Genomic DNA, 12,889 nt, shown 5'->3' on the forward strand with positions numbered 1-12,889 from the left:
TTACATATAAATATGGCTTTTTAGCCTTAGATATAAATTCCCTGGGAAAGCTGCGAACGAAAACTTATAATGTTAAGGCCCGGCCAAACGATCGCAACATGTCAACGTAACATATCGCAACATTGTTGGGCGCAGCATGTTGCGTGCGTTTAGCCACCGTGTCGCGATGTGTTGCGACATGTTGGGTGTTGTTGGCTCAAATTTGACCATTTTCAAACTTGAGCCAACAACACCCAACATGTCGCAACAAATCGCAACAGGGTGGCCAAACGCGCGCAACATGTTGCGCGCAACGATGTTGCGATATGTTGCGTTGACATGTTGTGATCGTTTGGCCGGGGCTTTAGACTGACAACAGTACTACAGAAAACCTGTTAGACCAGTTTCCTACAGAACAAATTCCTCGTGATATTTTTACTTGTTTCGCACGATTTTTACGGGGTGAACTTTGGTGATATAAACGTATTTATTTAGCTCTTCGATTTCAATTTCTTTTAAATGTCTTTGCCTTCGAGTAGTTTTCGTTCCACTTATAAATGAAAACAATTCTTTGTTTATATAACAGGGAAAGAGCTGAACCCTCTCTCGTTAAAAACAATGATGACAGTTATTAAGTTTCAATTCCCAATTTTGTCCTTAGATGCTGCAGCATGCAAATTTATAACGAGACATAACTGACAAAACTGAATAAAATAATACAAAAGGCCCATATATATTAGAAGCAAGCTCGTTGAAATATTGCAAGGTTTTCAACTCAATGCCGGATATGGTGCGTGCTTTTAAAGCCTTATTTTAAATATCTGTAAGAAGTTAATTCATGTGAGGATTTCTCACAAACGTTTTAACAACAACTAGTTTTGAACCACGAGTTTTCAAGCTCCTTGGCCAGCGGTTGTTCCCTTAAGTTTTAATTGGCGAACAATCGCTGGCCGTGAGCTTGATGATTCATGAGTTCAACTCGAAATTTTGCTATAATCTTGTTTTGTTGACAACCAATAATTCTTACATAAAAAGACGGTTTAGTCATCCTCTCGACATGCAGTGATGCAAAATGTCGTGGTAAAATTCTTAAACTACTTCAAAAATGTCATTTATTTACAAAATTTTCAAATCGTGTCGTCATGGTGCCCTCAACACCAGTGAAATCTAGGCATGGGTAAGGTGGGGTAAGTGACTGGCCGATGGAACGCGGACCCAGGTCGCTCAATGTTGAAGCGGAGCCTTTTCTCCTCGGGTCGTAAGTGCGTGAAGTTGGCCATGCTTTCTTGTACAACTAAAAAACAAAAAATGAAACCACGTTTAGAACAATTACTTGAGCATTACTTGAGCCAACGCTTAGTATGTCGATCATAGTCCAACGCAGTGTCTCAATTATATCACGTCATGAATAAATGACGTCACTCACCTGATTTTGGCCAATGGTCAGACTGGTAGTGACACCACGTGACCACCACCTCACTCATGCGCTGTAAGGTCACTTTCTGTGGATCACTGGGGAAATCAAGACCTGAGAGAGAAACGAGAAACACGATTTAATATTTGCGTCATGTGGGGCCACGAGTAATAGTCTTAGAGTCATCACAGTCCAAACCTTTGAGATTTTTTAGTGAGCCATTACCTTTACTTTTAAAATCAACAGTTTATTAAAGGAGCTACGTCACGGTTTGCGCCTCTTAAAAAGCTTAGCCTAAATTTCTCAAGTTCGCCGTTTGTAATCCGTGTTAATCTTCTCCATCCTTGACCATCCTTGTTCCTTTATGGTTTATCATTATCTCTTAAGTGTTTTTCTGTTTTAGTAGCTACTATTTTCAGGCTTCCTTCCATTTTAAGGTAATTTTATACGTGGCCAAAATTACTCAAAATGCCGCGACTGAGCTTCACTAAGGTAGAAAAACAGTTGAGAGGTAAACAGATGGTTAAGACTGGGTAAAATTGAGGCAGATTACTTAGAAGGACGAAGATGATGAAGGCATTTTGAAACTTACCTGCTTGTCTTCGTTGCCACTGCTCTGACTTTTCTCTTCTTCCCACCAACTCGCCAGCGACAGAGAACACTTTAGGAGCAACAATGTTACTTCCCCAGAAATTCCAGAACTCTCGAATAACGGATCCAAATATTCCTCCTATGGAGAAAGACGTGACCAGCCGTTAGAAGAGAAAGAAACTGAATCATTTTATGTAAGATATAAAACACGAAAGATCGTGTTTGACCACATCTCCAAACTTCGAGGTGTTTAAGAACGTTGTTAACACTGTCTTGAGTGTTTGATATATCTTCTCAATCGAAACCAAGAGAATATGACCTCGTCCAAACTAAAATTAAGGCAAAAAAAAATGTAAAAAGTTATGTTAATTAAGATCAGATATCACGCCAAACACCGTCACGGTCATGATTTCCGTTGTTTAACTGGGGACGTCATTTCGTTTGTCTTATGTAAAGTACTTATCACCCACCTGACAGCATGCAATCCGTGCTCACATACTCCTGCGCAGTGCATTTGCTTCCTGTGAGTCTTTGCGTCATTTCGCGGAACTTCATCGTCAGCAGTGGATCTTGTAACCTGGTGATAATTTCTCGCTTGCACAGTTCAAAGTGCATGTCGTAGCTTTGCAGACTGCTGGTTATTTTCTCTCTGAGCATCTTGTACAGGGAACTAACACTCTTGTACTGGAATACTTTGAGCAGTGTCTGCACTTGAGAATTGATGATCATGTTTACTATCGCCTCGGTCACCATCTGAGCTTGGTCAGCGGGAAAGTCGTGGATCACCATCTGCCACTATTGGTGGAGAAGGAAGTCACGTGTCAGGGTAAGACAAAACAAAAGTTTATCTATTTAACTATCTTTGGGGGGGCTTATTATCGAATAACCAAGTTACTATTGATAACGTACCTGGCTTTTTGACATTTAGAATTTTGTCAAGAGTAGGAAAAGAGAGCTCACTTAAATGAAGCAGTCAATATTTCGTCGAAGGGCGATTTTAGAAATCTCCTCTTCAGTTTTAAACAACCCGCAATCATAACAATCCAACTAACTGTTATAAGGGCTAAAAATGTATCTCGCTTAAAATGAGATTCATTGAATGTGGTGCTGCTTAGATGAGGGATCTTTAGCGAGAAGAAACTTGGCAAATGTTACCTTGGGCGAAAAAAAGTCTTCTTCGGGTGTGGAACAAAGTCGAGCCAACGTCTTCATGTGATGAATTTGACCTTCCTTCGTCCCTTTTCGGTATAACGTCGCTATAACAACAGGCCAGCCCATCACATTGCGCGATATCATCCGGGTCTCAAGCAAAGTGTATCCGGGAACAACGTCCTGGAAAGTCTGGCAGAGAAGGTAAAGTTTCCCGTACGTGGCGATGTTTGTTTGATCGTACGACAGAGCTCGGTGGAAAAGCGTTTCTGATTCAGGTAAGGTCACACAGATGTATTGATCTTCTTCTTCGATTGAATAGCCTCGTAATAATCCAGCTGACAACGAGGAAGACATGCGCGCGATATCCGTTTCCTTTGCTGATAAACTGTCCGCGATTTCAGCGTGCTGCCGTTTCCTAGACTTATACTTTTTTCCCTCTGACGAAGTGGAAGAACCCTAAAAGATAAAATTAAACGTGTTAATCAATGCCTATTTTGTTAAATGGCCGTGTGTCCATGCTAGAGACGTCGAAGTGATTTAACAACTTGGAACACAAAATGTTTTTTTGTGTGTGTGTTATTCTAGCTTTTGTCTTTCCAGCGACCTGTAAAAAATCTAAGTTACGTAGCAAATTCCAGTTTTCCCATTAGAAAAGGTGACTTTCACCACGCGTTTCGAAACACCATCCGGCCCTATACAGGCGTGTTTTGGCACGTGACTTGGTTCATCCAAGCTCACGTGACAAATAGATTCGCGCCATATTCACTTGAGAAAAGACACTGTGACAAAGTCGAAAGCTTGTGATTGCTAAAACATTGACTCTTCTTCGGTTTCTAGTTTCTTATTATGTCTAATACAAAGTCGGGAAACAATATCTTTACTCGATCATGTAGCAGTTCCTTTACCTCCAGTTTTTCCGCCGGCTTATCTTCCGTGTTTTTAGTCTGTTCGCTGTTCAGTTTAGTGCTGTTAAGTTTATTATTGGAGCTTCTATCAGGAGTCGCTCTTCTCGCTTGAGGTCTGAAGTGATCGTGCGTGCCTTTGGATTCAAAATAGATGCCGTCTTCTTGATGTACCCAGAAATGGGTCACTGGATAACCATTATTACCTAGAAGTAAAATTAAAAACATTTGTTATTATAGTTTCATTTTGCTTGTTCTATAGTGGTGACTGACTGATCAACGCACTATTTTACGGTCTAGCAAAAGTATAGCGTTATACCTACAGAAAGCTTAAAGTTCCGAAAGTTAATTACGAGCCTCGTTATTTTTTTTCTGCTTTTTAATTTGTAGCTTTTTCCCATCGCTGTTTTCGGAAGGTCGCAATTTTCGGAACGTCCTTGTTTTCGAGTCGCTAGGGCTTGCACCAAATGGCGGCCTATCCATCTTTTAAAAAAATCTTCCGCGCATCGATGCCTTTGTGTTATAGGAACTACGTCACGGTTTGCATATGTTGAAAAGTTTAGTCCAACTTTTTCAAGCTCGTGGTTTGCAATCCGTGTTAATCTTCTCCATCCTTAACCATACTTGCTCCTTTATGGTTTATTATTTCATCTTTGGCGTTTTTCTATCTTAGTAAACTACTATTTTTAGGTTTTCTGTTATTTAAAGATAATTTCGTACGTTGCCAAAATAACTAAAGTATTTTTCATGACAAGTCAAATTACGCTTGAGTTCGCAATTTTCGGATGGTCGTTGCTTTCGGAACTTCCCTTTAATAGATTTTATGCAAGCCGATCACTCTTTGATGTAAAGGCATTTCATTCATTTATCAGGCTTTAGTACAAGTGGCATATTGAAGGATGCTTGTGATATTAATGGATTACCTGTACATTTCCTATGGGCGAGCGTTCCTGTACAGTTAGCGTTCGGGCAGTTTTGACCCATTTGTCTTTCACGGACTGCAAGAGAAGACTAGTATGAGTTTCATGATTGAGAGAGTAATATAATCAAGGAGACTGGTGACGAAAATAGGGAAGGTTCACAACTATGGGATATTACCTTGATAAGTTATTAAATTCTCAGAACAAACATTAACAGAAATGTACTTAAATCCTTAAAAACAATAAACATTTTTCGCTTGTAGTTTAACTTCGAGTGTGTGTTGTTTAGCTTAATAATTTATCACGGTTCTTAATAATACCCTTTGAGGCGCGTTGCTGTCACGCATAGAAATCGAAAGTCAATAATCTAATTGCTTTAGAATAAATCTATTAGACGTTCGAAGCTTTATCTAGATCCTCTTCACAGACACTTCGAAAACGCAAAGAAACATACGCTATTCACAATCTACAACAGAATAGATAGTGAGCAGCTTAGCCAATCAGAGAACGGCATTCGTGATTGAACGCTAGATGATTTATATTAGAGAGTCGTAGAAATTACGCTCCCAAGAGCAAAAACACCGCAAATTTTGCAATGAATAACATTTGGCGCTAACCTTTATCGGATATAGCAGGCCTAACGACAATCTTGAGTCCATTCGGTAAAGTGCAGTCCTGGCTACAGAGCAGTACTCCGACACAAGTCTTCTTCAACACAAACTTGTTGTGGTTGTTAGTGTACTTCATGGCCCAGCCTGAAATGTGTGCTTGAGCCTCTCTGCTGTAGGGCGAGTAGCGAAGTTTGGCAGAGCCATCAATCCACTCTTCGAATTCATCGTATTCCTTGATTGCCTTTAAGAGCAGAAAATAGTCTTAAGAAGAGGAAGACTTGTATTGCAGACACTTTTTTTTTCTGTGCATTAACATCCAAATGAGGTTATGAGGTGGCCGACAGTTTGACGCCCAAGACGCTCCCGCACTGTAAAATGTAGGTCCGCATGGCGTGCATGCGCAAATTGCTAAAGCTTATTTCAAATCAACCTACCAACTTTGTCTCTACGTGTTTTTCTATTGACGGTCATGGATACCTCTTCCTTGACGGAAAAATCTCTTCCTCACTATTAAATGTAAGAACCTATGTTGTGAAGTGTGTGTTTCGCGTGGCTTTATTTTTTTTTTGGCTGAACATTATCGCAAGAAGGATATTCTCAGATCTGTTTTCGATTCATTTTCACTTACCTGCAAAAAGCCTGCTTCGGTTTCTGTATCATGAAAGGGTCTTTCGCGAGTATGAACGGTTCGTTCTGGACCCACAAGGTAGTGATAAGCAAGCCCAGGGACTGGATAGTGCAGGCCTGCCTCAGGATACCACAGAGCGGACCTAGAAAAATGTACACGAAAATGTTCAGTTGTTAACACAACAAGTACAGCTCGGCGAGAGACTCGACAAGATTTAACTTGATTGACAGCTTAGTTACAAAGCATAGAATTGTTTCGATTAAAACAAAGCGAGAAAAACTACGTAATGCAAAACAGAAAACAAATTATTGCTATGGGAAAGCTTACTTAAAACGCAGTTACAAAGTATAGAAATTAAGTGAAAAAAACTACGAAAGGCAAAATAAGAAGCAAAACTGATAGGATATAAAGAATTATTGCCATGGGAAATTTAGAGCAAGGAAAATAATTAATTACAGCAACCTTACTGTTCTTCAAACCTTATACCAGTCTATATTTACAAAATGGAAATGTGAACTTTACTTGGAAAAAGCCATCAATTGTTGGCTTCCCCGAAATCAATCGGAGACTAAAACGTTACGTTTTTATTGGCAAACCAGTTTAATACGTGACAGGCTTGCTGTGAGAGATTTGGAAATTGTATTATTAAAACAGATGAAAGGAAACAGCTTCGGTGAAAAGAATAACAATTGCTTAGCTATCCAATAAGTCACAGGCTGGTGTTGGAAGATGTAAAAATTGTATTATTAAAACTGTTAAAATGAAACAGCTTCAGCGACAAGAAGAATTAATACAAATTGCTTTTAACACTTACGTCAGCTTGAGTTTTTTCTGAGGTATGTGACATAAATTGCCGTTCACCCCTCCCATGTGGGTGGCAAATCTAAATGAAGAAAAATATCTGATGAGTGTGTTTAATTAACAATTGTAATTACATCTGTAAACCGGCGGCAAGACCTTCAAAATTTACTACACTGTTCTCAGTCTATTTCCTCTCTCTCTCTCTCTTAGCTTCTCTTAAATCATTCAGTAGAAATGCACACGAAAATTATGTCAGTTTTCCTATTTCATACTGTTAAAACTGAGTTGGAAATAAAATTAAATTCCATGCATTAATCATGATCATGGGCGTATACAGAAGCATACATGCTTCTGGCGTATAATATAAAAGGAGAGCAAAGTTTATTAATTGCACGAAGATGGTTCGAGAGCGTTTTAAAGGTATCTTAAAGCCGTGCCTTGCACAGAATGTAAATTCATTTGATTGAGATATTTCTGAATCAAGCCAGTTACCATGAATTATATTACACCCTAGTGTTTTATCATGTTTACAGAGCCCTTCACGGAGTCACGATTTTAAAAATAATTATTCATATCACCACCCACAGGGCAATACTAGCACGTATTTTTTATTTCCTCGGGCGAAGCAGGCGAGTTAAGCAATAACATTGAAACCAGTCTGATAAAAGAGATATCAAACGGAAGGTATTTTATCGATTATGAATTTAACATTTCTCTCTGTGTGAAATCACGACTCAGCTCTCCAAAAAAAATGCTAAGTAATGCAATCCAGGTGTGTTTCTGTAGCTCAGGGCGAGAAGAAACAAATCACGTCAAATTAACTACAGGAATATAAAAATTGTTTCGAAACGACTGAATAAAAAGAATGCAACAGCAACGATGTATAAATATATTTTATCATTATGATGGCAAGATTTAGGCAGAAAATATAACAAAAAATGATTGCTTGAATGAAGACACTGTGACTCAGTTTTTTGGTGAAAGATCGAACGCCGATTTCGCTAATAACAGGCATAAGGTTCTGGCGATTTGGTGGCTAAGGTCTGTTTTTCTTAGCGGTATTTTACCGGTGACCCGTTTTCAAAGTACAAGCAGTGGCAGATTTATACCTGTTATAATAATGGACATCTTCGTCTATGCATTTGTCGAAACGTTTTTATAAATTTTCATGCTTTTTTGTAAGTTTGACAGAAACCTGTTCTCACCCTTCCGTTGTTACAATCGAAGCCAGTGCGTGGTTGAATTTTGCTAAAATCTCGCCGTCCTCTGTACGAACTGTATCTGCCAAAAGTAAAAAGACCAAACTATTCAAAATTAGAAGACAAAAACTTAACCATACTCTAAAATGAAGAGCAATCTTTGAGATTCTAGGGAAAAACAGCAGAGCTGTTACAAAAGCGAGTTGAAATCACCCTTATGAATAAAAACAAAATTTAAGTCTACACAGCTTTGGCGCAAAAAAGAGTGAAAAAAATTGCGAGTTAGAAAATGTACGCATCAGAAATTCAATGAATATTATTGCATTTCCCTCGAGGATAAATCTCTTACCACTGTAGATCTTGAGTAAAATCTGTAGTTTTGATCGAAATTTGTTCCACTCAACCAATTTTCTGAGTGTTGAAAGGCAAATCTCGCATCGGAAAATTGAAGTGACTCAATAAGACCAAATTATCTTTTTTCATTTTTCGTTATATTAAGGAATAACGCATACTTACTCAAAACTTTAAATACACTTTACTTAACATTTCGAGCTTTATTTACTGAAGTAACGAATACTTACGAATTCCGAGTGTTTTTGCCTCTTCTTCGTCGATTCTTGCTGGCTCAAGGCTCATTACGTTCTCTACTCTCCTTATTTTTTCTCTTTACACCTTCGCAGTTCCTTTCAACGACAAATGAAAATGAAATATATTGGAAGTCAGTGGAAATGGACAATAAATATTCCAAAGTTTTAAAGGTGTTAAAACGATTGTTTCTTCTGGAGGTAAGCTATACTAAGCTAAAATGTCTCAGCTTTTGAGCAGATTAAAGAAACGCAATTATGAAGTTATCAAGAATTGCTGTTTGAAGAACTTCATCCGGCAGGCTGTTTTCCAGTTTCATAGAAGCTAGTTTGTTCCTTCTACCGAGCCGATTAGAGTGTTGCACGCAGAATTCTAGTTCGAGTTAAAATCTCCAAACCTGTTATATTGACAAAGTGTTATTATATCAAATCTGTTAACACAAATTTACGGTACTTTTTATTAGTAACTTTTATCCGGAAGAAACTCGAACATAATTCAAAGACACCGCATTTTGAAGTTGAATCCGCTCAATTACTCCGGCTTGTTTTGTTTTCGGGAAAAATTTCACCCCTAGAAAAGAAAAACTCTCGCGTCACTCTTTCGATGTAAAATAGACTTACTGAGGGCGACCGTACCCCTAAAACGACCTCCATTAAGTAATGATTTGAACATAAAATGGCCCGTAAAAAGGAAAAGAAAAGAAAAACACCTCATTAATATCCCATCATATGAAAATGAAAAAGAACATTAATGAGTTCGCCTGGCCCGCCGAATAAACTACAATGTTGGAATTGTGTAGCTTTTTAAGTGAAACTTCGACTGGGTTCAGCTGCGCGCCAACATTTTACTAACAAGAACTTCAGCATTTCCAGGCGATTTAAACCAGCTCATTTGTTTACTTCTAGACTTAATTTCGCTCATAATCTCGTCCTCACACAGTTCCGGTACTCTGGAGAGATCACCGCTGTTTTATCTTAGGCAGAAGGCAGCTTTAATTTGCCTTTTTTTCTCCGTTCTTGATTAAAAACAAAAGGGCTACAAAGTAATGACTGGATATGCATTTTAGTCAGTAGACTCAGAACAGATTACTTGCAAGACAGACACTCTCAGCCGGGGCTGGTCTTCACTAAAAAAAATTAAATGAATTAACCAGCCAAACTCTCTGGGAAAAGTGCAATAACACGAGGGAACAGTTTAAAACCTCGATTGCCTTTTTTTTTACTGGTTTTGAAAACTGAAAAGAACAGAAAATAAATTTGTATTTTTTTTTTCAACCCATTTTTTCTGTCGGCGTTCCAAAGTCTACTTCTCGAAAGCATTAGACTTTGATTCATCCGGTACTTGATGTAAGATGAGCAGAAGAAGATAAAAAGAAAACATTTCACTTCACTGAAATCAAAGCTGAAAAGCGATTTTTTTAAAGTGCAAAATTGACCGACAACAAAGCTGGTGCGACTTACACTCATCGACTCGGCCCTTTAAACAGTAGGGCCCGTCCTAAACAACGGAGACCTCTTGAGAGCTACTAGAGAGCCCTGGTTGCAATTATTTGTTAATGAGAAAAACTTTTCTCTAAATGTCAGATGATTTCAAGAGAGGAATCAAACTCATGTCCCAGCGGGAACTGAACTTGAAAACAAACGAAAAAAATAAACCGGACAAATTAAACCGTCATCGAATTATCAAAAATTTCGCGCTATACTATTTTTATTTTAATTTTTCGGTATAAATCAGTTTACGACAGTTTCGATCGCAGCGGGATTCACAAGTTCGGAAAATATCTCTCGGCTTAAAAAAAAATTGAAAAAGAAGCTTTGCTCACGTAACATTTATCCATACAATTTTTCCGCCTTTAGATGTAACATGCCCGCTTGCCTGCCGCCAGATTGTCTTCAAATGTTCACCTCCAAGAAATCAAACTTCACGAAGTTCTGCGTACCTCGGGGGTGTCACTAGATTAGCAAATTAGGTCGTTTTGTTACGAGATGTATACCATCCAAGGAAACAGGGGACTTACCGGTTGGCTGTCCGACTCCAAGATCTGCGATTTGAGAATCGAAATTGTTTTCAGCCGGATCTTCAGAGTGTTTCGTTGATGGTGCGCGCTTCTCGGATGGCTGCGAAATGACGAGATTTTAAAAAGGGTCTGGCCATCAGTTATGCGCAGTTGAGTCTTTCACAATGATGAGAATTTTGCCGCGACCGCCATCTGTGCCCGCGATACACCTGCGCCCTGTCTAAACACCGAACAATCGCGGGGTGGACTCGGGTCACGTGACACGCGTCCAAAACTCCAAAAATGACAAATTTAATATTTACTGAGATGTTGGTTTAGATAAATAATGATACAAGCTACGTATTGGCCTTTAATAAGCTCATCTCGGCGCTGATGGTGTTTGTGAAGACGCAGGATCCCGCTTTCGCGAAGAGTGGATATAATTTTGCGTTTTAGTAATTGGTAAGTTGTTTTGAGCGGTCGGCTAAACGAGGGCGCCGGCGGTAAGAGAAAAGGACGAAAAAACTGAATCACTCGCATGAAATCGTTAACAAACTCCGAATGGACAAATGCGAAATCAATTATTAGCTGAGAACGCGACAGATGCAAGATTTTGCGAACACAAAGCCAGTAATGGTTCGTAATAGCCATTTAATCACACGTTATTTGCAAGCCAGTTTATTAATTCAAACACTGATACAATGGCAGTGTAGCGAGAGGCCTTTTGCTGCGATTATTTCGCCGGTAGTTTTTGCGGCCTAAAAATAACCATGACCGCAATATAGCGGCCACCCAAAAAATACCTGCCAAAAACATAATTTGCGTCGAATTTGTCTGGACTAAGCCGCGCGCGAGCACTTTTCAAGCGGCTGTAAATAATATGAAAAGCGGGGAGATATCTATATGCAAAGCTTTCACAGTGTGAATATCTCGTGGCAATTGTTCAGTTTTTCTGATAAGGCGCGCGCCCTGTTAACTGGAAATATCTAAGAGATAGCGAAGAAGTCTTAAAAGGGTATTTTGTTATTGTTTCGGGACACAGCCTTAGCTTTGAGTATCCTTTTTAATGATTCATAACTTATGAGGAAGGAAATCATATCTCATAAAACTTTAGATACGTTTCCACGGAGAGATTTTGTAATATTTTGATAAGTTCATCCACGGCGGCCTTACGAAATCTCGTCTCTGAAGGAAAATCTTTTAAAGCCTGAAAAAAAAATTGTCGCGAGGATGTGAACGATTTTTATGACCGATTTTTTTTTCCAGGCAGAAGAAAAATTAATTACGATTTCCGATAAAAAGCGCTTTAGTGATAACATTGTCAACCCAGTTGACCAGTTCCGCAACGGGTTATGAATTGAATAAATGATTTCGATAAAGTCGAGATTTTCGAATCTTTCAAATGAAAAGACATGGCTATTCATGTTTCGTTTTATTACCTAGGTAAAATATTATCACTAAGCCATCTTTCCGTTTCTCACCGTCCAAAGTTTCGCTCATTAGAGGACTTTGTATCTCTTGGCCGGTAGTTTTATTTGACCTCGACACCAAATTTCTGTTCGTTTGCTTTTTCTTTGCACTCAAAAGTGACTCAAAAGTTCAGAGTTCAAAGTAAGCAAAAATAAAGAGCGATCAACTTGTTCGTTGATCAGACAACAACTTGAATTCATCAGAAAACAACTTGAATTCAAACCCGCCATGCTTCGGAAAGGTTCTTTCTTGTTTTTGTTATCCTGTATCTAAATCCGTGAAATGAAATGCACAGTGTAAAATAATTATGTATATTTTAAAATTATTTTGACATGAAACTGGGTTCCAACGCCAATTACTCTGTTTCGAAAAACAAAATCAAAATTCTTCAATATTCTCGTAGAGAATTTATTTTTTGCCAATGCGCGCAAAAAAGTATAAAAAGGGATGAAGTACTCTTTAATTTGCAACGAAACCCCAATTTAAATCATTTTCACACCTTAAGTTGTCGTAAAGCGGGGCAAAATACACTTTTTGTAAGACTATTCCTCAACGCAAAGACTGAACTGCTAAATTTAATTTTTTTTCGATAAATTTTCGTCAAACTAGGGAGAAAACTTTGAATTCATGTTTAAAAGCCA

General features: G+C 38.6%; 1 protein-coding gene across 2 annotated transcripts; it reads right to left on the minus strand.

Annotated features, from left to right (window-relative positions):
- Positions 1-53: 53 nt before the first annotated feature.
- On the minus strand, positions 54-12,651 carry LOC145495488 (uncharacterized). 2 transcript variants are annotated; one of them, XM_081475120.1, is made up of 13 exons: positions 10,800-12,651; positions 8,779-8,880; positions 8,204-8,279; positions 7,012-7,080; positions 6,198-6,339; positions 5,576-5,810; positions 4,962-5,036; positions 4,042-4,244; positions 3,140-3,592; positions 2,455-2,779; positions 1,986-2,123; positions 1,406-1,507; positions 54-1,273 (listed from the first exon to the last, which is right to left on the minus strand). In XM_081475120.1, exons 2-13 carry the CDS (start codon positions 8,831-8,833, stop codon positions 1,131-1,133), a joined length of 2,016 nt encoding a protein of 671 aa, XP_081331246.1. In that variant the 5' UTR covers positions 8,834-8,880; positions 10,800-12,651; the 3' UTR covers positions 54-1,130. The 2 variants fall into 2 exon arrangements, with proteins under 2 accessions (XP_081331246.1, XP_081331248.1); XM_081475122.1 differs by lacking the exon at positions 10,800-12,651 and adding an exon at positions 9,492-10,052.
- Between the last annotated feature and the right edge of the window lie 238 nt (positions 12,652-12,889).

Source organism: Orbicella franksi, chromosome 8 (genome assembly GCF_964199315.1).
Source record: "Orbicella franksi chromosome 8, jaOrbFran1.1, whole genome shotgun sequence".
NCBI classification, from domain to species: domain Eukaryota; kingdom Metazoa; phylum Cnidaria; class Anthozoa; order Scleractinia; family Merulinidae; genus Orbicella; species Orbicella franksi.

Bases quoted from the DNA above. Each gene is read 5' to 3' on its own strand.
- LOC145495488 (XM_081475120.1), bottom strand. From the start codon at position 8,833: ATGAGCCTTGAGCCAGCAAGAATCGACGAAGAAGAGGCAAAAACACTC. The intron at 2,124-2,454 runs GTGGGTGATAAG...CTTTCTCCATAG, and splicing joins CACGGATTGCATGCTGTCAG to GAGGAATATTTGGATCCGTT. The intron at 1,274-1,405 runs GTGAGTGACGTC...TTTGTTTTTTAG, and splicing joins TGACCATTGGCCAAAATCAG to TTGTACAAGAAAGCATGGCC.